This window comes from Halichoerus grypus, chromosome 2, assembly GCF_964656455.1.
Source record: "Halichoerus grypus chromosome 2, mHalGry1.hap1.1, whole genome shotgun sequence".
Lineage (NCBI taxonomy): Eukaryota > Metazoa > Chordata > Mammalia > Carnivora > Phocidae > Halichoerus > Halichoerus grypus.
The window spans coordinates 146,868,637-146,893,060 of NC_135713.1; the positions used below are offsets into that span (position 1 = coordinate 146,868,637).

The window sequence follows — 24,424 nt, forward strand, 5'->3', positions numbered from 1 at the left end:
AATTAGTTTCTAAAAGGAGTTTTATATATATATATATATATATATATATATATATATATATATATATACACACACATACATTGCTGGGTAGAATATTCTTTGTTGTAGGGTTTTTGTTTTGTTTTGTTTTCTTCCTGTCATTTATTTGTTATATCATGCCACTCTCTTCTGGCTTGCAAAGTTTCTGTGGCGAAATAAGCTGTTAGCGTAATGGTGTTTCCCTTGAACTTTGTTTTGCTCTTTCTGCTTTTAAAATTCTCTCTTTAACTTTGACGTCTTAATTATTTTGTGTTGTTTTGTTGTAAACCTCCTATGGTTCATCATGTTTAGAATTCTCTGTGCTTTCTGAAGATGAGTATCTATTTCCCTTTCCTGGTTATGGAATTTTTAATCTATTATTCCTTTAATGTCTTTTTTCTTTTGTGTGTGTGTGTGTGTTATGTTAATCACCATACATTATATCATTAGTTTTTGATGTAGTGTTCCATGATTCATTGTTTGCATATAACACCCAGTGCTCCATTCAGTACATGCCCGCTTTAATACCCATTACCAGGCTAACCCATCCCCCCACCCCCCTTCCCTCTAAAACCCTCAGTCTGTTTCTCAGAGTCCATAGTCTCTCATTGCTTGTCGCCCCTCCGATTTCCCCCCCTTCATTTTTCCCTTCTTGTTATCTTCTTCTTTTTTTTTTTTAACATATAATGTATTATTTGTTTCAGAGGTACAGGTCTGTGATTCAACAGTCTTACACAATTCACAGCATTCACTATACCACATACCCTCCCCAATGTCTGTCACCCAGCCGCCCCATCCCTCCCACACCCCGCACTCCGGCAATCCTCAGTTTGTTTCCTGAGATTAAGAATGCCTCATATCAGTGAGGTCATATGATACATGTCTTTCACTGATTGACTTATTTCGCTCAGCATAATACCCTTCAGTTCCATCCACATTGTTGCAAATGGCAAGATCTCATTCCTTTTGATGGCTGCATAATATTCCATTGTATATATATGCCACCTCTTCTTTATCCATTCATCTGTCGATGGACATCTTGGCTCTTTCCATACTTTGGCTATTGTGGACAATGCTGCTATAAACATCAGGGTGTACGTACCCCTTCAGATCCCTACATATTTATCTTTGGGGTAAATACCCAGTAGCGCAATTGCTGGGTCATAGGGTAGGTCTATTTTCAACTTTTTGAGGAACCTCCATACTGTTTTCCAGAGTGGCTGCACCACCTTGCATTCCCACCAACAGTGCAGAAGGGTTCCCCTTTCTCCGCATCCCTGCTAAAATCTGTAGTTTCCTGAGTTGTTAATTTTAGCCATTCTGACTGGTGTGAGGTGGTATGTCATTGGGGTTTTGATTTGAAGTGTCATGATGCCAAGCGATGTTGAACACCTTTTCATGTGTCTGTTGGCCATTTGGAGGTCTTCTTTGGAAAACTGTCTGTTCATGTCTTCTGCCCATTTCTTGATTGGATCATTTGTTCTTTGGGTGTTGAGTTTGATAAGATCTTTATACATTTTGGATACTAGCCCTTTATCTGATATGTCATTTGCAAATATCTTCTCCCATTCTGTCGGTAGTCTTTTGGTTTTGTTGATTGTTTCTTTTGCTGTGCAAAAGCTTTTTATCTTGATGAAGTCCCAAGAGTTCATTTTTGCCCTTGCTTCCCTTGCCTTTGGCGATGTTTCTAGGAAGAAGTTGCTGTGGCTGAGGATGAAAAGGTTACTGCCTGTGTTCTCCTTTAGGATTTTGATGCACTCCTGTCTCACATTTAGATCTTTCAACCATTTTGAGTCTGTTTTTGTGTGTGCTGTAAGGAAATGGTCCAGTTTCATTCTTCTGCATGTGGCTGTCCAATTTTCCCAACACCATTTGTTGAAGAGACTGTCTTTTTTCCATTGGACATTCTTTCCTTCTTTGTCAAAAATTAGTTGACCATAGAGTTGGGGGTCCATTTCTGGGCTCTCTATTCTGTTCCATTGATCTATGTGTCTGTTTTTGTGTCAGTACCATACTGTCTTGATGATGACAGCTTTGTAGTAGAGCTGGAAGTCCGGAATTGTGATGCCATCAACTTTGCTTTTCTTTTTCAAGATTCCTCTGGCTATTCGGGGTCTTTTCTGGTTCCATACATATTTTAGGATTATTTGTTCCATTTCTTTGAAAAAAGTGGATGGTATTTTGATGGGGATTGCATTGAATGTGTAGATTGCTCTAGGTAGCATTGACATCTTCACAATATTTGTTCTTCCAATCCATGAGCATAGAACGTTTTTCCATTTCTTTGTGTCTTCCTCAATTTCTTTCATGAGTATTTTATAGTTTTCTGAGTACAGATCCTTTGCCTCTTTGGTTAGATTTATTTCTAGGTATCTTATGGTTTTGGGTGCGATGTAAATGGGATGAACTCCTTAATTTCTCTTTCTTCTCTCTTGTTGTTGCTGTATAGGAATGTCAATGATTTCTGTGCATTGATTTTATATCCTGCCACTTGACTGAATTCCTGTATGAGTTCTAGCAGTTTTGGGGTGGAGTCTTTTGGTTTTCCACATAAAGTAGCATATCATCTGCAAAGAGTGAGAGTTTGACTTCTTCTTTGCTGATTTGGATGCCTTTTAATTCTTTTTGTTGTCTGATTGCTGTGACTAGGACTTCCAGTACTATGCTGAATAGCAGTGGTGAAAGTGGACATCCTTGCCGCGTTCCTGACTTTAGGGGGAAAGCTCTCAGGTTTTCCCCATTGAGAGTGATATTCGTTGTGGGTTTTTCATAGATGGCTTTTATGATATTGAGGTATGTACCCTCTATCCCTATAGTCTGAAGAGTTTGAATCAAGAAAGGATGCTGTACTTTGTCAAATGCTTTTTCTACCTCTATTGAGAGGATCATATGGTTCTTGTTCTTTCTTTCAGTAATGTATTGTATCACATTGATTGATTTACGGATGTTGAACCAACCTTGCAGCCCAGGGATAAATCCCACTTGGTCGTGGGGAATAATCCTTTTAATGTATGCTGGATCCTATTGGTTAGACTTTTGGTGAGAATTTTTGCATCCATGTTCCTCAAGGATATTGGTCTGTAATTCTGTTTTTTGATGGGGTCTTTGGTTTGGGGATCAAGGTAATTGTGGCCTCATAAAACGAGTTTGGAAGTTTTCTTCCGTTTCTATTTTTTGGAAGAGTTTCAGAAGAATAGGTATTGATTCTTCTTGAAATGTTTGGTAGAATTCCACTGGGAAGCCATCTGGCCCTGCGCTTTTGTTTTTTGGGAGATTTTTGATGACTGCTTCAATTTCCTTAGTGGTTATAGGTCTGTTCAGGTTTTCTCTTTCTTCCTGGTTCAGTTTGGGTAGTTGATACATCTCTAGGAATGCAACCATTTCTTCCAGATTATCTAATTTGCTGGCATAGAGTTGCTCATAATATGTTCTTAGAATTGTTTGTATTTCTCTGGTGTTGGTTGTGATCTCTCCTCTTTCATTCATGATTTTGTTGATTTGGGTCATTTCTCTTTTCTTTTTTATAAGTTTGGCCAGGGTTTTATTGACCTTATTAATCCTTTCAAAGAATCAGCTCCTAGTTTCATTCATCTGTTCTACTGTTCATTTGGGTTTCTATTTCATTGATTTCTGCTCTGATCTTTATTATTTCTCTTCTCCTGTGGGGTTTAGGCTTTATTTTCTGTTCTTTCTCCAGCTCCTTTAGGGGTAGGGTTAGGTTGCGTATTTGAGACTTTTCTGGTTTCTTGAGAAAGGTTTGTATTGCTATATACTTTCCTCTTAGGACTGACTTTGCTGTATCCCAAATATTTTGAACAGTTGTGTTTTCATTTTCATTGGTTTCCATGAATTTTTTAAATTCTTCTTTAATTTCCTGGTTGACCCATTCTTTGTTTAGTAGGATGCTCTTTAGCCTCCATGTATTTGAGTTCTTTCTGACTTTCCTCTTGTGATTGAGTTCTAGTTTCAAAGCATTGTGGTCTGAAAATAGGCAGGGAATGATCCCAATCTTTTGGTACCAGTTGAGATGTCATTTGTGACCTAGGATGTGATCTATTCTGGAGAATGTTCCTTGGGCACTAGACAAGAATGTGTATTGTGTTGCTTTGGAATGGAATGTTGTGACTAGGTCTGTGAAGTCCATTTGGTCCAGTGTGTCATTTAAAGTCTTTATTTCCTTGTTGATCTTTTGCTTAGATGATCTGTCCATTTCAGTGAGGGGGTTGTTAAAGTCCCCCACTATTATTGTATTGTTGTCGATGTGTTTCTTTGCTTTTGTTGTTAATTGGCTTATATAATTGGCTGCTCTCATGTTAGGGGCATAGATATTTACAATTGTTAGATCTTCTTGTTGGATAGACCCTTTAAGTAGGATATAGTGTCCTTCCTCTTCTCTTATTACAGTCTTTGGTTTAAAATCTAATTTGTCTGATATAAGGATTGCCACCCCAGCTTTCTTTTGGTGTCCATTAGCATGGTAAATGGTTTTCCACCCCCTCACTTTGCATCTGGGGGTGTCTTTGGGTCTAAAATGAGTGTCTTGCAGACAGCATATCGATGGGTCTTGTTTTTTAATCCAATTTGATAGCCTGTGTCTTTTGATTGGGGCATTTAGCCTATTTACATTCAGGGTAACTATTGAAAGATATGAATTTAGTGCCATTGTATTGCCTGTAAGGTGACTGTTACTGTATATTGTCTGTGTTCCTTTCTGGTTTATGTTACTTTTAGGCTCTCTCTTTGCTTAGAAGACCCCTTTCAATATTTCTTGTAGGGCTCGTTTTGTGTTTGCAAAATCCTTTAATTTTTTCTCGTCCTGGAAGCTTTTTATCTCTCCTTCTATTTTCAATGACAGCCTAGCTGGATATAGTATTCTTGGCTGCATATTTTTCTCGTTTAGTGCTCTGAATAAAACATGCCAGTCCTTTCTGACCTGCCAGGTCTCTGTGATAAGTGTGTTGCCAATCTAATGTTTCTACCATTGTAGGTAACAGATCTCTTGTTGTGAGCTGCTCTCAGGGTTTTCTCTTTGTCTCTGAGACTTGTAAGTTTTACTATTAGATGTCGGGGTGTTGACCTATTTTTATTGATTTTTAGGGGGCTTCTCTGTGCCACCTGTATTTTGATGCCTGTTTCCTTCCCCAAATTAGGGATGTTCTCTGCATAATCTGCTCCAATATACCTTCTGCCCCCCTCTCTCTTCTTCTTCTTCTGGGATCCCAATTATTCTAATGTTGTTTCATCTTATGGTATCACTTATCTCTCGAATTCTGCACTTGTGATCCCATAGTTGTTTATTTCTCTTTTTCTCAGCTTCTTTATTTTCCATCATTTGGTCTTCTATATCACTAATTCTCTCTTCTTCCTCATTTATCCTAGCAGTTAGAGCCTCTATTTTTCATTGTACCCCATTAATAGCCTTTTTTATTTCAACTTGTTTAGATTTTAGTTCTTTTATTTCTTCAGACAGGGTTTCTCTAATATCTTCCATGCTTTTTTCAAGCCCAGTTAGTATCTTTAAAATCGAAATTCTGAACTCTAGTTCTGACATCTTACTAATGTCCATATTGATTAGGTCCCTGGCAGTCGGTACTGCCTCCTGTCCTTTTTTTTTTTGAGGTGATTTTTTTCCTTCCTGACATTTTTTTCCAGAGGAGAATAGATGAATGAGAGAACAAAATGCTAACAGGGTAACAACGATCCCAGAAAAATATACACTAAACACATCAGAAAAGACCAGAAATCGGGGGAAAAGAAAGGGAAAGAAAGAAAAAAGGAAAAGGAAAAGATAAAAGAAACAAGTAAAGCAACAAACAAACAAAATAGAATATGATCTAATATCATCAGGTTGGTGCATAGATCAGTGCCATAAACTAGATTTTGGGTGTATTTTGGTCTGTTAGAAGAAAGTGCCTCCCAAAAGTTTAAAGAAAGAGAAACTTACATATGTACAAAAATAAGGGTAAATATGATGAAGGGATGGAATATGACTGTAAAAGTGAGAATTATAAAAGACTTTATAAAAGGAATTGATAAGATAACACGTTGGTTGAAAAAAGAAAGAAGAGGATTTAAAGAAAAAAAAAAGGGAGAGAATATGATCAGGCAGGAGACTAGAACAAAGCCATACACAAGAGATTTAGTGTATATTTTGGTCTATTAGAAGAAACTGTATCCCAAAATTTTTAAGAGAGAACAACTTATATGTATATAACAAAAATAAGGTTAACTACTATGAAGGGATAGAATATGACTCTAAAAATGAAAAATAAAAAAGATTTTTTAAAATAGGGATTGATAAGATGTTGGTTGAAAAAGGGAAAAAGAAAAATTAAAAAAAAAAGAAAGTTAAAAAAATTTACTTTGAAAGACTAAAGAATCTTGGGGTAAAAGCCATGAATTCTATGTGCAGTATTCCCCTAGTGCTGGCGCTGTGCTGTTCTCATTGATCAGTAAACTTGGTCTTAGCTGGCTGTTCTTGCTGATCTTCTAGGGGAGGGGCCTGTTGCAGTGATTCTCAAATGTCTTTGCCCTAGTAGGATTTTCCCCGCCCTTGCCAGGGTGGGCTAAGTAATCTGCTCAGTTTTGCTCTCGGGAGATTTTGTTCCCTGCAAGCTTTCGGTACAGCTTTGGAGGGTGAGAGTGAATATGGCAGCCTCCCAATCTCCACCATGGAGGAACTGAGAACTCGGGGCCCCACTCTTCTGTGCGCCCCCAGAGAAAAGCAATCACTCCTGTCTCCCTGGTCTCTGGTCCCACTCTGTGCTCACCCAGCCTGTGACCGAACATTTCTATTTCTGGCACACAACCCTGTGTGGAGTCTCCAAAGGCAGAAAAGTCCTGCGGAGCAGTCCCACACTGCTTCTTCCGGGGAGGAAAGGATGTCTCCTCGGATCTTCTGCTTTTTGGGTCCCTGCTGGAAGAGCAGTGGCCCGACCCTGCCATGGATCACAGTTTATGGCAACCCCAAGCTGAGAGCCCACTCCTCAATATTCTTAGACAGATACCTACTACCAAAACTGAAACCAGAAGAAATAGAAAATTTGAACAGACCCTTTACCAGCAAAAATTTTGAGACAGTAATCAAAAATTTCCCAAGAACAACAACAACAACAAGAAAAAAAGAAAACATCCCAACAAACAAAAGTCCAGGGCCAGATGACATCCCAGGGAAATTCTACAAAATATTTAAAGAACACTTAATACCTATTCTTTCTAGCAGTTCCAAAAAATAGTAATGGAAGGAAATTTCCAAACTCATTCTATGAGACCAGCATTACCTTGATTTCAAAAGCAGACAAATACCCTACTAAGAAAGAGAATTGTAGAGGCGCCTGGGTGGTTCAGTCATTAAGCGTCTGCCTTTGGCTCAAGTCGTGATCCCAGGATCCTGTGATTGAGCCCCACATTAGGCTCCCTGCTCAGTGGGAAGCCTGCTTCTCCCTCTCCCACTCCCCCTGCTTGTTTTCCCTCTATCCTGTCTCTCTCTCTGTCAAATAAATAAATAAAATATTTAATAAAAAGAAGGGGAATTATAGGCCAATATCCCTGATGAATATGGATGCAAAATTTCTCAAAAAAATTAAAACAAACAAACAAAAAACCCTATCAAATCAATTCCAACAGTACATTAATAACATATTGACCATGATCAAGGGAGATTTATTCCTAGGCTCCAGGGGTGGTACAATATTTGAAAATAAATGAACATGATACAACACAACACTAAAGAAAGATAAGAACCGTATTATACTATCAATGGATGCAGAAAAAAGCATTAGAAAAAATACAGCATCAGTTCTTGACAAAAAAAAAAAACACCAACGAAGTAGGTATAGAGAGACTATACCTCAAAATCATAAAGGCCATATATGAAAGATCCACAGCTGGTATTATCCCAATGGAGAAAACCTGAGGGCTTTTCCTCTATGGTCAGAAACAAGAAAGGAGTGTCCACTATCACCATTACTATTTAACATAGTCCTGGAAAACTTAGCATTAACAATCAGAAAACAAAAAGAAAGAAAAGGCATCCAAATTCAGAAGGAATAAGTCAAACTTCCACTACTTGCAGATGACATCATACTCTAGGTAGACAATGTGAAAGACTCCTCTAATAATTTGCTAGAACTAATACATGAATTCACCCACGTTGCAAGATATAAAATCAATGTACAGAAATCTGTTGCATTTCTATACACCAATAATGAAGCACCAGAAAAAGAAATAAAGGGATGATCCCATTTGCAATTGCACCCAAAACAATAGGATACCTAGGGATAAACCTAACTAAAGATGTAAAATATCTGTACTCAAAAAACTATAGAACACTTATGAAAGAAGTTGTATAGGACACAAAGAAATGGAAAAACATTCCATGCACATAGATCAGAACACACGTTGTTAAAATGTCTATACTACCCAAGAAATCAACACATTTAATGCAATCCCTTTCAAAATACCAGCAGCATTTTCCACAGAGCTAGAACAAACAATTCTATAATTTTTATGGAACCAGAAAAGACCCCAAATAGCCAAAGCAATGTTGAGAAAGAAAAGCAAAGATGGAGGCATTGCAATTCCGGATCAAGCTGTATTAGAAAGATATAGTCAAGACAGTATAGTACTGGCATAGAAACGGACACATAGATCAATGGAACAAAACAGAAAACTCAGAAATGGACCCTCAACTATATGGTTATATATAAATACATATATATATTTAAGCGTCTGCCTTTGGCTCAAGTCATATATATATTTAAGCGTCTGCCTTTGGCTTATGTATATATATATACATAAGTTTATAACAATTATATAAGTAATTTTCGACAAAACAGGGAAAACTTATCCAATAGAAAGAAGACAGTCAATTCAACATATGGTGCCAGGAAAACAGGACAGCAACATGCAAAAAACCAAAAATGAACCATTTTCTTACACCATCCACAAATATAAATTCAAAATGGATGAAAGACTTAAATGTAAGACAAGAAACCACCAAGATCTTGAGGAACAGCACAGGCAGTAACCTCTTTGACATCAGCCATAGCAACTGCTTACTAGATCTTTCTCCTCAAGCAGGGAAACAAAAGCAAAAATAAACTATTGGGACTTCATCAAGATAAAAAGGTTTGGCACAGTGATGGAAACTATCAACAAACGTAAAAGGCAGCCTACAGAATGGGGGAAGTTATTTGCAAATGGAATATCTGATAAAGGGTTAATATCCAAAATCTACCAAAATCTATAAAGAATTTACCAAAGTCAGCACCGCCCCCAGGAAAAAAAATCTAGTTAATAAAGAAGCAGAATACATGATTAGACATATTTCCAAAGAGGATATATAGAGATCCGATAGACACATGAAAAGATACAATCACTCATCATCACAGAAATACAAATCAAAACTCCAATGACTTATCACCTCACAACTATCAGAAGGGTTGAAATTAACAATACAGGAAACAACAGATATTGGTGAGGATGTGGAGAAAGAGAAAACCGTTACGGTGTTAGTGGGCATGCAAGCTGATGCAGCCACACAGGAAAACAGTATGAAGGTTCCACAAAAAGTTAAAAATGGAACTGCCGTACAACCCAGCAATTGCATGACTCAGAATTTACCGAAATAATACAAAAATACTGATTCAAAGAGATACATGAACCCCAATGTTTATAACAATATTATCAACAATATTCAAATTACAGAATCAGCTCAAAAGTCCATCAATTCATGAATGGATAAAGAAGAGGTAGAATACTCCTCAGCCATAAAAAGAATGAAATCTTGCCATTTGGAAGAATGTGGATTGACCTAGAGAGTATTATGCAAAGGAAAGTATGTCAGTCAGAGAAAGACAAATACCATATGATTTCAATCTTAAGGGGAATTTAAGAAACAAAATAGAAAGAAAATAAAAGCAAAACAGAGGCAAACCAGGGAACATACTTATAACTACACAGAACAACCTGAAGGTAACTGGATGGGAAGTTGGGGGCAGATGGGTTAAATAGTTGGTGCAGATTGACCAGTGCACTTGTGATGAACACTGAATGTTCAATGTCAGTTTTGAATCACTAAGCACTACACCTGACAGTATTATTTCACCGTATGTTATCTAACTTGAATTTAAATAAAACCTTGATAAAAATAAACAATTTTTAAAATACAGTAAAATTATTATACATGAAAGAATGTGAAATAAACAGTTGTATCTGTTTTCCAAAGGAAAATGGTAACACTGACAGATATAATGCATATATAACTTTTCTCTAGGAAATGTCCCACAATCAGTTTTCTACAAGCTTGAAATTTGGGGCAAATCAATGTAATCTTAGTCATGACTTAAGGTAGCACACTGACTCATACACTTTCTCAGGGCTCCCTTCACTTCACTGTTTCTCAGACCATAGATAATGGGGTTCAACACTGGGGTGAAGATAGTATAGAACACTGATACTATTTTATCATGATTAGCTGACCTATAGGATTTGGGTCTCATGTAGATAAAAACAGCAGCTCCATAAAAGAGTCCCTCCACACAGAGATGTGAGGAACAGGTGGCAAAAGCCTTCTTGCGGGCCTCTCTAGAACGCATCTCGAGAACTGCAGCAAGGATGAGACTATAGGAAATCAGGATGAGAGAAAATGGGACCAGGAGCATTAATACATGCAGATGTACATCACATACTCAAAAACAACTGTGTCAGCACAAGCTAAATGCACCAGAGTAGGGGCCTCACAGAAGAAATGATTGATCTCATGTGTATTGCAAAATGGGAAGCTCAGGGTAGCAGCAGCCTGCATGAGCCCATCAGCTGCCCCCAGGAACCAAGACCCCACAGCCATTCTCAGGCATAATTGCCAGCTCATGAGAACGGGGTATCTCAGTGGGTGGCAAACAGCCACATAGCGGTCATAGGACATGGCTGCTAAGAGGAAGCATTCACCCCCTCCCAAAGTGAGGAAGATAAAGATCTGCAACCCACAGCCAGCAGGGGAGATGGACTTCTGGCCAGTCAAGTAGTCAGCTGCCATTTTGGGCACAACGGTGGAGACCAGCATCATGTCCATGAGGGAGAGTTGACTCAATAAGAAGTACATAGGTGTGTGGAGCCGGGCATCCTGGTGAATCAGGAGGATCATGAGGGCATTCCCTACTAGAGAGCTGAAGGCTATTGTCAGAACCATCACAAAGAGAAATAGGTGGGCTCCTGTGTGGTTAAAGAGTCCTAGGAGAATGAAATTTGAGGTGGCGTTCCAAATGTTCATGATTTCAAACAAGAGTGACACTGCAAATCAAGAAATAGATGACAGAGTTTTCATCATTTACAACGCTCTATTTCAATTACACTTTCATGAAAATAATTTGTGAGAAAATGGTGAAATGTATTCCAAATGCTTCATTTGAGATTTGCAAAGTTTTGTAATTTGGGCATAAAATTAATTTAAACTTTTTTCTTTAAATATTCAGTATAAGCACTTCTTGGCTTTAGTTTGATTAATTGGCATAATGAATAAAATTTCTTGATAAATTGAAAGAGGTTGTCAGCTGGTCTTGTGCTATCTGATACCAAAATAATGGAGAAGTAAAATATTCAGTTTGTCATTTACATTTGTGTTTGCTTTCATCATGGATAATCAACATTCTTAGCAGCTGAATTAAATCAATGTGTTCAGCAATATAAAATGAATGTACTTATTAATGAGGGTTATGCATTTCTCATACATCATAATGTTTTGAAACCAACCAGAATTGGATAATTTTCCTGATATTGATTAATCTGGGAAGGCATTTTTACGTTCCAAAGAAGAGCATTTATATTCTAAGGTGTAGGGACTAGAAGGAATTAATCTGTAGATAGAAACATAACTTAATTTGGAATTGTTAGTGTATTTAGTTTGACTTTATCAAATTATAAACTGAATAAAAGGATTACCTTCTTAGAATATGTTCCCCAACACAAGACTATGTATTAAATGTGACATTTCATTAACTATATAAAGGGATTTTGTGTAATGATACTGTTTCTCCTGAAAATCACAGAGACGTGATCTTTTGGGGGGAAATGAGAACATAAAACTTATTAGTCCCAATACAGAGATAAATTCATTTCTTCTTCAGTCCCAAGTGAATCTAAAGCTATAAAGGCATTTTCACCCCTCTTCTGCTACTCTGGAAGCTGTTGTACCTTGTTGAATGAATAGGATCATACTTGAAGAGATGAAGGTGCTAATTCAATATCGAGGATACATTCTAATTCAATGAAATGGCATGGCAAGAGTCAGCCTCTTCTTTGGTCATTCTATTTGCCCACAATTTACATATGCTTTCAGAACTGGAATGCCAATCAAGACAGAGAAGACAGTGCAAAAAGCTCACTCAATCCCTAACTCCATCCCTTGAGCATCATCATTGTACTGGCAGTATTCTACTTCAGGGTTGTAGTTGGTTGTTTCAAAGTTATACATTATAGAAACACTCTTTCTCCTCACTGCATTTCCCAAAACTTTGTTATCTGCACACCCTCCTATCTGTAACACTTGCACTCTGCCCACCTAGTAACTGTATGAACTCCATAATTATGGATCTCTCTATTGCTTTCCTGAAGGACATCAAAACCCTCCTAACTCATTTCCCTGACTTGAAGAATTCTTATTTCCATTATTCCAAACTCTCATTCTTGAAAAATGATAAAACTTAAAACTTGTTACAAGTCAATCTGTAATTTGATAAATGCCAAGTGTTGGGTAAGTTTCTTAAAATAACTTTTGCTATCATATTACCTATTTTTAAATAACTGTCACTACAGTGGCATTATGTATGTTCACATTATTCTGTACCATGATCAATATATAACTCCAGGACCCTTCGCAATCTATAACAAAAACTCTGTACCCATTAAAAAATGATTTTCTGTTTCTCCATCCCTGGGAACTAGCAACCACCATTCTGCTATTCTGGCTCTATACATTTGACTACTATAGGATCTTTAGATTAGTGGGATTACACAGAAATTATTTTTTTGTGATTGGCTTCTTTCACTTAAATTCATGTTGTCAACATTCATTCATACTGTAATATGTGTCAGAATATCCTTCTGTTCTAGGTTGAATAGTATCCCTTTGTATCTATATATATTTCCTTTATTAACTCAATCCATCGATGGACATTTAGGCTGCTATCATTCACTTCAATTGTATATTTAAAGATAATTTTAAGGGGATTATTGATGTTTTTTTAAATTTTTATATTGTGAATACATATAGCTTAATATTATAGCAATTTGAGCTAGTTTTTTCCCCTTTACAACATTCAAGAGAGATTCATTTAGAGAGTCATTATAAAAGTTAAATTTATTATTACATTTAGCAAATACTTTTTCTTATGATACTTTTTCTTGTGAAGTTTATAATTTTGGGTTTCTTTTTAATTTGAAATTAGTAGTGTTTAACTTTTGAATGGAGATAGGTTATATATCTATGTATTCTTTTAAGGTGAAATATATGTATAAAAAATCATCATCAAGGATCTAATAGTCTATTCAACATGTTGTTTATAGTATTTACTAGTAAAATCAACTAAAGGTGTCAGTTAAATAAGATCAGTGGTAGTAAATTATATTTTTTCCAAGTAATAAAAATGTTAAACTATTTGCTGTATTAAAATTCCTAACTATTATCTCAATATTATACAAAGACACAATTTTCACACATTAAAATGTTAGTAAAGTTACACAAAGATACTTCATGATAATTCTAACTAATTGACTATGCCTACAAAGGGTTTCAGAATTCTGATGAGGAATTAACTCATCCTGCAAATAAAATATCTAAAATGTCATTAAGTGAAAGAAAGTGAGTTAAACACTAAGTAACGTAGGAATTGCAAAGTGTAGTATTCTGAAAATAATGTTATTTCTCTATGGTTTAAAACAGCTATCATTCTTCTGTTTTCAGTCTTTTACTTAGAATGGTGCTGAAATTTGATATCTTTAAGTTATAAAATAATCCATTTTCAATGATAATAGAGTATAAATACTCCTCTTTTATCATCAGTGTAATTACAGAAAATTTAGAGCACACTGATAATATTCCTGATGTATTTTTCTGATCCTTTTTGACCAAACTTAATTAAAAGCTATATTTTTCCCCCTCAGAATATTGGGATGATCAATCTGTTCTGTTAAAAATAATATAATAACAGCTATATCATTTATGTGACTGAATTTATAATTTACTGCAAGGATTTTACCTGATGCTAGCTAGCATAAGTTTTATTTTTTCATATTGTGGGATAGATAAATAATTTTATTTGTAAAACTACATGTAATGTAAATTTGGATTTTGTGGAGTTCAGACTGATAAATAAATTACTAAATATTAAAGATGACTATGACCTACTCACATAGATAAAAATGATGACTTCCACAGGCTGGAACTGTATCCCCTCTGAGCAGGGTCATCCTAATGTATTTTGGGAGAAGGAAGGACCTTATAGTCTGGCAGCATCAAACTCACTCACATCAGTGTCTAGAGTGCCCTCTGAAGGGGTGTGGCCTATTGACATCTTTTGCTAAAATTACTATCTTATTAGAATAGCAGACCTGCATAAGTCTGAATCTTTGGATGACAAAAAAATATTTAATTTTCAAAGATTTTAAAGAATCCCAGATTCCTACATTCTTTCAGAAACTACTGATTCATTAAAATTAAAATAAGAGAGGGGCATCTGGGTGGTGCAGTCAGTTAAGCCTCAGACTCTGGTTTTGGCTCAGGTCATGATCTCAGGGTCATGGGATCAGAACCCACGTTGGGCTCCACACTCAGTGCAGAGTCTGCTGGAGATTCTCTCTCCCTCTTCCTTTGTCTGTCCCCTGATCGCTCACTCTCTCACTCTGAAATGAATAAATAAATCTTTAAAGAAAAAATAAATAAGAGATAATCACCTGCAAGCAAATGTAAAATGTAAATAGTTTCCATGAAAAGGAATGATTTAAAAATAGTGAATTATGGGTGATGGACACTGGGGAGGGTATGTGTTCTGGTAAGCGCTGTGAATTGTGCAAGACTGTTGAATCTCAGATCTGTACCTCTGAAACAAATAATGCAATATATGTTAAGAAAGAAAAAAAGAAGAAGAAGAATGTAGCAGGAGGGGAAGAATGAAGGGGGGGAAATCGGAGGGGGAGAAGAACCATGAGAGACGATGGACTCTGAAAAACAAACTGAGGGTTCTAGAGGGGAGGGGGTTGGGAGGATGGGTTAGCCTGGTGATGGGTATTGAGGAGGGCACGTTCTGCATGGAGCACTGGGTGTTATGCACAAACAATGAATCATGGAACACTATATCTAAAACTAATGATGTAATGTATGGGGATTAACATAACAATAAAAAAATTTAAATAAAAAATAGTGAATTAAAGTGATACTTGCACTACTTGTTAAAACGTTGATGGCGGAGATTACAGAGTGCAATATTGGAAGATTAACTTTTGTCAAAGACGGTAATTAAAATAAAGAAGCCCGTGATAGGATTTAGCTATTTTTTCTAATTAAGTATGATTCAATTTCTGTACTATAAGTTAGCTTGTATCTTTATGATTTCACTTTCTTTTATGTTTCCAGGTAAGTTATAAAATCTATGATAATAGCACCAAGAAACCAGAATGCATTTATTCTGTCAAGCACTCTCCGGTTTGATTCCATATGGATTGTTTTCAAATAATTTGTTATTGTTTGTACTATATATTTTAGGTTTCCAAGCAAAACTTGGTACTTGGTTACATTTTTACCCTGCTATTTGCCTTGGCTTGCCTAAGAATATGTACATAAGAATAGGTGATGGGGCGGAAGGAGGCACTTGTGATGAGCACCAGGTGTTGTATGGAGGTGTTGAATCATGTTACTGTGCACTTGAAACTAATACTGCACTGTATGTTAACTAACTGGAATTTAAATAACTTTCAGAAACAATATATATATAAGGATCACATTCCATAATTATAAAATTAAAAAAAAATCTCATGGAATTGTTCATGGAAAATGCTGCCTCTACCAAATGTGAAAATGATATAATTGCTTAATCCGTGTGAGATGCAAGAAGTGTCATTTATTTGTTTAGGAGGGGAGCACATTGTAGATTTTAGTTATACTTCTGCCTTTGGATGTTGAATCTTATCAAAGTGACAAATCCTACTCTCATTTAGAATATTATTGTCCACGTAAGTGAACTCTACATTAAGTCAAGCTATACTATTTTCTGGGAAAAACTACAGTCTCCTAGCTAAGTCTGAGAAGTACATTATAACACGTAGTATATTAAGTTTCAAGTAAGACTTTCTGCAAGAGTGAAAAAATACTTTTCAGTAAATATTCGTATTTTTTGTTTTGACCTCAGGCCAAACGACTGTCAACAGTGTTCTAGTAAAACAGGGTGCCACTGTCCGATGGGGCAAATAGACTGTGTGCTATGTAGATCAAATGTGCTGCAGATTCCCAGGGGACAGGAGAATGAGGAACAGATAAGCTTCATGTCAGAGGAGGAAAGGCACATACCACTCAAAACTCTAAAAGAAAATTACAGTGAAATTACAATGCACCTGGGCATCTAAATTGAGCATAATTTAGGACTATTTATAAGTGTGTGAGCATAATAGCGGGAAACCATGAGGTTATAACAGACCTCCATTTTAGCAAGAGCAAGTTTTGCCACCACGATTCCTGAAAGCCTTCAGGGATAGAGAAGATTCTAGACTACCCCTAGACAGGCTGTGTGGAAAACACCTTACAACAGGTGCTTTGACCCAGCCAAACAGCAGATACAGGAAGCCACAAACCAGCAGGAAGGAAGCAAAAGAAAGAAATATCACACTTTTTTAACCAACCCCAAGAGGCACAGTTGGAAGAATGATACTGGCATGCAGGAGGTTCATTGAGGAGTATTCTAAGGATCAACACCCATGCAATAAAGGAAGCAGAATTGGGCGCAGGGAGATGTTGAACTGGGAGGCACACCTAACCAAGTTCTCAGCAGTGGAGTTCTGAGATGGCCTTTCCATGTGTTCCTGCAATAGGGCCCCACAGAAGTCCTCATTGAATGGGGCCTGCCACCAGGAAGGGATCATGACCTCAGGCTAGGCAATTTTCCTCAACCAAGATCAATGCTTGCACTCCCTGATTGCTGGAACAACATGTACTTCAGTCCTGTAAAGAAAAGGGGATAAGAGCACACAATCATGTAAAGTATACTCCATGAGCTACACTCCATCAGAAGTCAGAGAGAAGGGGACTCTTGGATGCCATTCACACAGGTTGGCCCCTGTAGCACAGTGTGTGTGGATCATGTGGTGGAGTGCACAAGAAACATCTAGCAGGAATGACCAGTTCAAAAAATATGTAGTGTCCTTCCAGTGTATATATACAGAGAAGTTTGACATTTGCCCACAAGCAACGTGCTGGCATGAGGAGCTCAAAACATTTACTGGCAGGTCTAGTTTTTGGTTTAGAGGAACTGTTAGTATTTCTCTGATGAAAGCATTAATCCTGAACAGGGAACCTGGAGGTCTATCCAAAAAGCAAAGGTAAATGTGATGGGTAGCACATATTTCCCATATGGTTCGAGTGTAAAGAGAAGGATACTTCATTATAAAATAGTGTCCCCTTGTCTCAGCTCAGACTCTGCAACCAACAGCTCTCAAAAGATCTCAGGATTTTGATTTCCCTAGTGTGCCCTTGCTCTAAACTATGGATTCAACTGTGTTCCCCCAAGTTGCTAGGATCTGTACTCTAAACCCAAATGTGATGGTTTAGAGAATAGGTCTTATCAGAAGTCATTATGTTTCTTATTTATTTATACTCTTTTATTAATTAATTAATCTATTAATTAATTTATTATTGTTTTTACATTTGAATAAAATTGACACACTATGTTACATTAGCTTCTGGTACACAACATAGTGATTTGACTCTTTATGCATTATGCTATTTTCACCACAATTGTAGCTACAGGTGTTTCCATTACAAACATATAAAAAAATATCACTGACTGCATTCCTTATGCTGTACCTTTTATTCTGTGATGTCTTCATTCCATGGTTGGAAGCCTATGTCTTCCACTCTTCATCACTCATTTTGCCCACCCCCCCACCCCCTTACCCCCTGGCAGGCATCAGTGTCTTTTCTGCATTTATAAGTCTTATTCTCGATTTATTTTTATTCATTTTTTCTAGATTCCACTTATGAGTGGAATGATAGGGTATTTTTCTTTCTCGGTCTGATTTGTTTCACTTAGCATAACACCCTCTATATCTATCCATATTGTCTCAAATGGCATGAACTCATCCTTGTGTTATGTCTGAGTAATATTCCATTATGTACGTGTGCGATTTGTGTGTACCACATCCCCTTTAGCCATCTGTGTATTGATGGACACTTAGGTTGTGTCCATGTCTTGTCTCTTATAAATAATGCTGCGATCAGCACCATGGTCACTATATCTTTCTAATTAATTATTTTTTTCTTTTCTAAATTATGTTCAGTTAGCCAGCATATAGTACATTAGTTTTTGATGCAGTGTTCAACGTTTCATTAGTTGCGTGTAACACCCAATGCTCATCACAACATGTGCCCTCCTTAATACCCCACACATGGTTATGCCATCCCCCACCCCCTCCCTTCTGTACCCCTCAGTTTGGTTCCCGGAGCCCAGAGTCTTTCATGGTTTGTCTCCCTCTCTGATTTCTTCCCATTGAGTTTTCCCTCCCTTCCCCTGTGGTCCTCTGTGCTATTCCTCATGTTCCACAAATAAGTGAAACCATATGATAATTGTCTTTCTCTGCTTGACTTATTTCACTTAGCATAATCCCCTCCAGTTCCATCCATGTTGATGCAAATGATGGGTATTCATACTTTCTGATGGCTGAATAATATTCCATTGTATATATGGACCACATCTTCTTTATCCATTCATCTGTTGAAGGGCATCTTGGCTCCTTCCACAGTTTAGCTATTGTGGACATTGCTTCTATGAACATTGTGGTGCATGTGCCTCTTCTTTTCTCTACATCTGTTTCTTTGGGTTAAATACCTAGTAGTTCAATTCCTGGATCATAGGCTAGCTCTACTTTTAGCGTCTTGAGGAGCCTCCACACTGTTTTCCAGAGTGACTGTACCAGTTTGCATTCCCACCAACAATGAAAGAGGTTTCCCCTTTCTCCATATCCTTGCCAACACTTGTTGTTTCCTGTCTTATTAATTTTTGACATTCTAACTGGTATAAGGTGGTATCACAATGTGGTTTTGATTTGAATTCCCCTGATGGCTAATGATGTTGAATATTTTTTCATGAGTCTCTTGGCCATTTGTATATCTTTTTTGGAGAAGTTTCTGTTCATGTCTTCCGCCCATTTCTTGCCTAGGTTATTTTGAGTGTTGCGTTTGACAAGTTTTTTGTAGATCTTGCATACCAGACTTTTATGTGTATGCCATTTGTAAATTATCTTCTCCCATTCTGTGGGTTGCCCTTTAGTTTTGTTGACTGTTTCCTTTGCTGTGCAGGTTTTAATTTTGATGAAGTGTTAGTAGTTCAATTTTGCTTCTGTTTCCCTTGCCTCTAGAGATGCGTCTTGCAAGAAGTTGCTGTGGTCTATGTCAAAGAGGTTATTGCTTGCCTTCTCCTCTAAGATTTTAATGGATTCCTCTCTCACCTTTAACTTTCTTCCACTTAGAGTTTATCTTTGTGCATGGTGTAAGAGAATTTTCCAGTTTCATTCTTCTGCACGTAGCTGTCCAAATTTCCCAACACCATTTACTGAAGGGACACTTGCTTTTCCATTGGATATTTTTTCCTTCTTTGTTGAAGATTAGTTGACCATAGAGTTTAGGGTCCATTTCTGGGTGTCTATTCTGTTCCATCGATGTATGCATCTGTTTTTGTGCCAGGACCATGCTGTCTTGTTGATCACAGCTTCCTAACAACTTAACGTCAGGTGTTGTGATGCCTCCAGCTTTGGTTTTCTTTTTCAATATTGCCCTGGAAATTCAGGGTCTTTTCTGCTTCCATACAAGTTTTAGGATTGTTTGTTACAGAGACAAATTATCTGTACATTAGATACTACAGAACACTTATGAAAGAAATTGAGAAAGACAGAAAGAGTTGGAAAAGCATCCCATCTTCATGGATTGGAAGAATAAGCATTGTTGAAATGTCTTTGCTTCCTAGAGCAATCTACACATTCAGTGCAATTTCAACCAAAATACCATCAACATTTTTCACAGATCTGGCTTGCAAGTTTCTGTTGAAAAAAATCAGCTGATAGCCTTATGGAGGTTTGCTTTGTAGCTAACTTTTTGCATTTCTCTTGCTGGTTTTAAAATTCTCTCTTTATCTTTAACTTTAGACATTTTAATTATTTGTATTTGTTGTGGAAGTCCTTGGATACATCATGTTTGGAATTCTCTGTGATTTCTGAAGATAGGTGTCTATCTCCCTTTCCTAGTTATGGAATGATTCACCTACTATTGCCTTAATAATATATTCTCTGGGGGGCGGAGCAAGATGGCGGAGGAGTAGGAGACCTGGATTTCATCTGGTCTCACGAATTCAGCTGGATAGGGATCAAACCATTCTGAACACCTACAAACTCAACAGGAGATCGAAGAAAAGAATAGCAACAACTCTCTGAACAGAAAAGCGACCACTTTCTGGAAGGTAGGACGTGCGGAGAAGTGAATCCGAGGTGATATTTGGGAGGATAGAGAGTGGGGGAGGGGCCTCCATCAGCCGCTTCTGGCAAGTGATAGAGCCACGGAGCACAAAATCGGAACTTTTAGAAGTCTGCTCTACTGAGGGACGTCGCTCCAGTGGCTAACCATAGGGTGGAACCCTCGTGGGACAGTGTGGTCTCAGGACCCTCAGGGTCACAGAAATACCGGGGGTGCCTGAGTGCGGCAGAGCTCCCAGGGATCAGAGCGGGGAAGCCGGCTGCAGAGATGGAGCCGAGGAGTGGGCTCTCAGCTCGGGGTTGCCATAAACCGTGATCCATGGCACGGTTCCTCCAGCAGGAACCCAACAATCGGCAGATCCGGGGAGACTCCCCTTCCTCCCCCGGGAGGAGCAGCTCAGAAGCCCACCACAGGGATGAGCTGGGTTTGGAGACTCCACACCGAGTCGGGTGCCAGAGATAGAAATGCTCGGTCACAGGCCAGGTGAGCACGGAGTGCGGCCAGAGACCGGGGAGATGGGAGGGACTGACTGCTTTTCTCTGGGGGCGCACTGAGGAGTGGGGCCTGAGTTCTCGGCTCCTCCGGGGTGGAAATTGGGAGGCCACCATTTCACTCTCCTTCTCCAAAGCTGTACCGAAAGCTTGCAGGGAACAAAAGCTCCTGAGAGCAAACCCGAGCAGATTACTTAGCCTGGAACAGCAAGGGCGAGGCAATTCCACCTCTGGCAAAGACATTTGGGAACCACAGCAACAGGCCCCTCCCCCAGAAGATCAGCAAGAACAGCCCGCCAAGACCAAGTTTACCGATCAATGAGAACGGCAGAACTCCAGCGCTAGGGGAATAATGCACATAGAATCCATGGCTATTTTACCATGATTCTTTAGTCTTTCAAAGTTAATTTTTTAACTGTATTTTTTTTTTGAATTTTTCTTTTTCCCTTTTTCAACCAACATCTTATCAATCCCTATTTTAAAAAACATTTTTATTTTTCATTTTTAGAGTCATATTCTATCCCTTCATAGTAGTTACCCTTATTTTTGGCATATATATATAAGTTGTTCTCTCTTTAAAATTTTGATAGTTTCTTCTAACACATCAAAATATACCCTAAATCACTAGTGTATGGTTTTGTTCTACTCTCCTGCCTGATCACATTCTCTCCCTTTTTTTTCTTTTTTTTAAAATCCTCTTCTTTCTTTTTTCATTTTTTTTAAAAGATTTTATTTATTTATTTGAGAGGGAGAATGAGATAGAGAGAGCATGAGAGGGGGGAGGGTCAGAGGGAGAAGCAGACTCCCTGCTGAGCAGGGAGCCCGATTCGGGACTCGATCCCAGGACTCCAGGATCATGACCTGAGCCAAAGGCAGTCGCTTAACCAACTGAGCCACCCAGGCGCCCCTTCTTGCTTTTTTCAAACAACTTATCAATTCCTTTTATAAAATCTTTTATAATTTTCACCTTTACAGTCATATTCCATTCCTTCATCATATCAACCCTATTTTTGTACATATATAAGTTTTTCTTTCTTTAAAATTTGGGAGGCACTTTCTTCTAACAGACCAAATACACCCAAAATCTAGTGTGTGGCACTATCTAAGCACCAGCCTGAGCATATTTGATCATATTCTGTTTTTTTTTTTTTTTGTTTTGTTCTGTTTTTGTTTGTTTGTATCTTTTTCTTATTCTTTTTTTTTTCTATTTCTTTTTTCTTTCTTTCCCTTTCTTTTCCCCCTTCTTTCCCTTTCTTTTCCCCCTGCTTCAGGTCTTTTCTGATTTGTTTAGAGGATATATTTTCTGGGGACCTTGTTACCCTGTTAGCATTTTGTTCTCTCATTCATCTGTTCTCCTCTGGACAAAATGACAAGATGGAAAAAATCACCTTAACAAAAAGAACAAGAGGTAGTACCAACTGCCAGGGACCTACTCAATACGGACATTAGTCTGATGTTGGATCTAGAGTTCAGAATTATCACTTTAAAGATACTACTGGGCTTGATAAAAGCATGGAAGTTATTAGAGAAACTCTTTCTGGAGAAATAAAAGAACTAAAATCTAACCAAGTCAAAATGAAAAAGGCTATTAATAAGGTGCAATCAAATATGGGGGCGCTAACTGCTAGGATAATGAGGCGGAAGAGAGAATCAGTGATATAGAAGACCAAATGTTGGAGAATAAAGAAGCTGAGAAAAAGAGATAAACAACTACTGGATCACAAGGGTAGAATTCGAAAGATAAGCGATACCATAAGACGAAACAACATTAGAATAATTGGGATCCCAGAAGAAGAAGAAAGAGAGAGAGGGGCAGAAGGTATATTGGAGCAAATTATAGCAGAGAACTTCCCTAATTTGGGGAAGGAAATAGGCATCAAAATCCAGGAAGCACAGAGAACCCCTCTCAAAATCAATAAAAATAGGTCAACACCCCGACATCTAACAGTAAAACTTACGAGTCTCAGAGACAAAGAGAAAATCCTGAAAGCAGCTCGGGAGAAGAGATCTGTAACCTACAATGGTAGAAACATTAGATTGGCAACAGACTTATCGACAGAGACCTGGCAGGCCAGAAAGGACTGGCAGGATATATTCAGAGCACTAAATGAGAAAAATATGCAGCCAAGAATATTATATCCAGCTAGGCTGTCATTGAAAATTGAAGGAGAGATAAAAAGCTTCCAGGACAAACAAAAACTAAAGGAATTTGCAAACACGAAACCAGCCCTACAAGAAATATTGAAAGGGGTCCTCTAAGCAAAGAGAGAGCTTAAAAGCAACATAGACCAGAAAGGAACACAAACAATATACAGTAACAGTCACCTGACAGGCAATACAATGGCACTAAATTCATATCTTTCAATAGTTACCCTGAGTGTAAATGGGCTAAATGCCCCAATCAAAAGACACAGGCTATCAGATTGGAATAAAAAACAAGACCCATCGATATGCTGTCTGCAAGAGACTCATTTTAGACCCAAAGACACCCCCAGATTGAAAGTGAGGGGGTGGAAAACCATTTACCATGCTAATGGACACCAAAAGAAAGCTGGGGTGGCAATCCTTATATCAGACAAATTAGATTTTAATTTAAACAAAAGACTGTAATAAGAGATGAGGAAGGACACTATATCCTCCTTAAAGGGTCTATCCAACAAGAAGATCTAACAATTGTAAATATCTATGCCCCTAACATGGGAGCAGCCAATTATATAAGGCAATTAATAACAAAAGGAAAGAAACACATCAACAACAATCCAATAATAGTGGGGAACTTTAACAGCCCCCTCACTGATGGACAGATCATCTAAGCAAAAGATCAACAAGGAAATAAAGACTTTAAATGACACACTGGAGCAAATGGACTTCACGGACATATTCAGAACATTCCATCCCAGGCAGTGGAATACACATTCTTCTCTATTGCCAATGGAACATTCTGCAGAATAAATCACATCTGAGGTGATAAATTAGGGCTCAACTGGTATCAAAAGATTGGGATCATTCCCTGCCTATTTTCAGACCACAATGCTTTGAAACTAGAACTCAATCACAAGAGGAAAGTCGGAAAGAACTCAAATACATGGAGGCTAAAGAGCATCCTACTGAAAATGAATGGGGCAACCAGGAAATTAAAGAAGAATTTAAAAAATTCATGGAAATAAATGAAAATGAAAACACAACTGTT

General features: G+C 37.8%; 1 protein-coding gene across 1 annotated transcript; it reads right to left on the reverse strand.

Annotated features, from left to right (window-relative positions):
- Positions 1-10,352: 10,352 nt before the first annotated feature.
- On the reverse strand, positions 10,353-11,290 carry LOC118529440 (olfactory receptor 2T8-like). Its single transcript, XM_078066426.1, is given in 2 exon segments — positions 10,353-10,690; positions 10,693-11,290. Coding segments are annotated over 2 exon segments (936 nt in total).
- Positions 11,291-24,424: the final 13,134 nt, after the last annotated feature.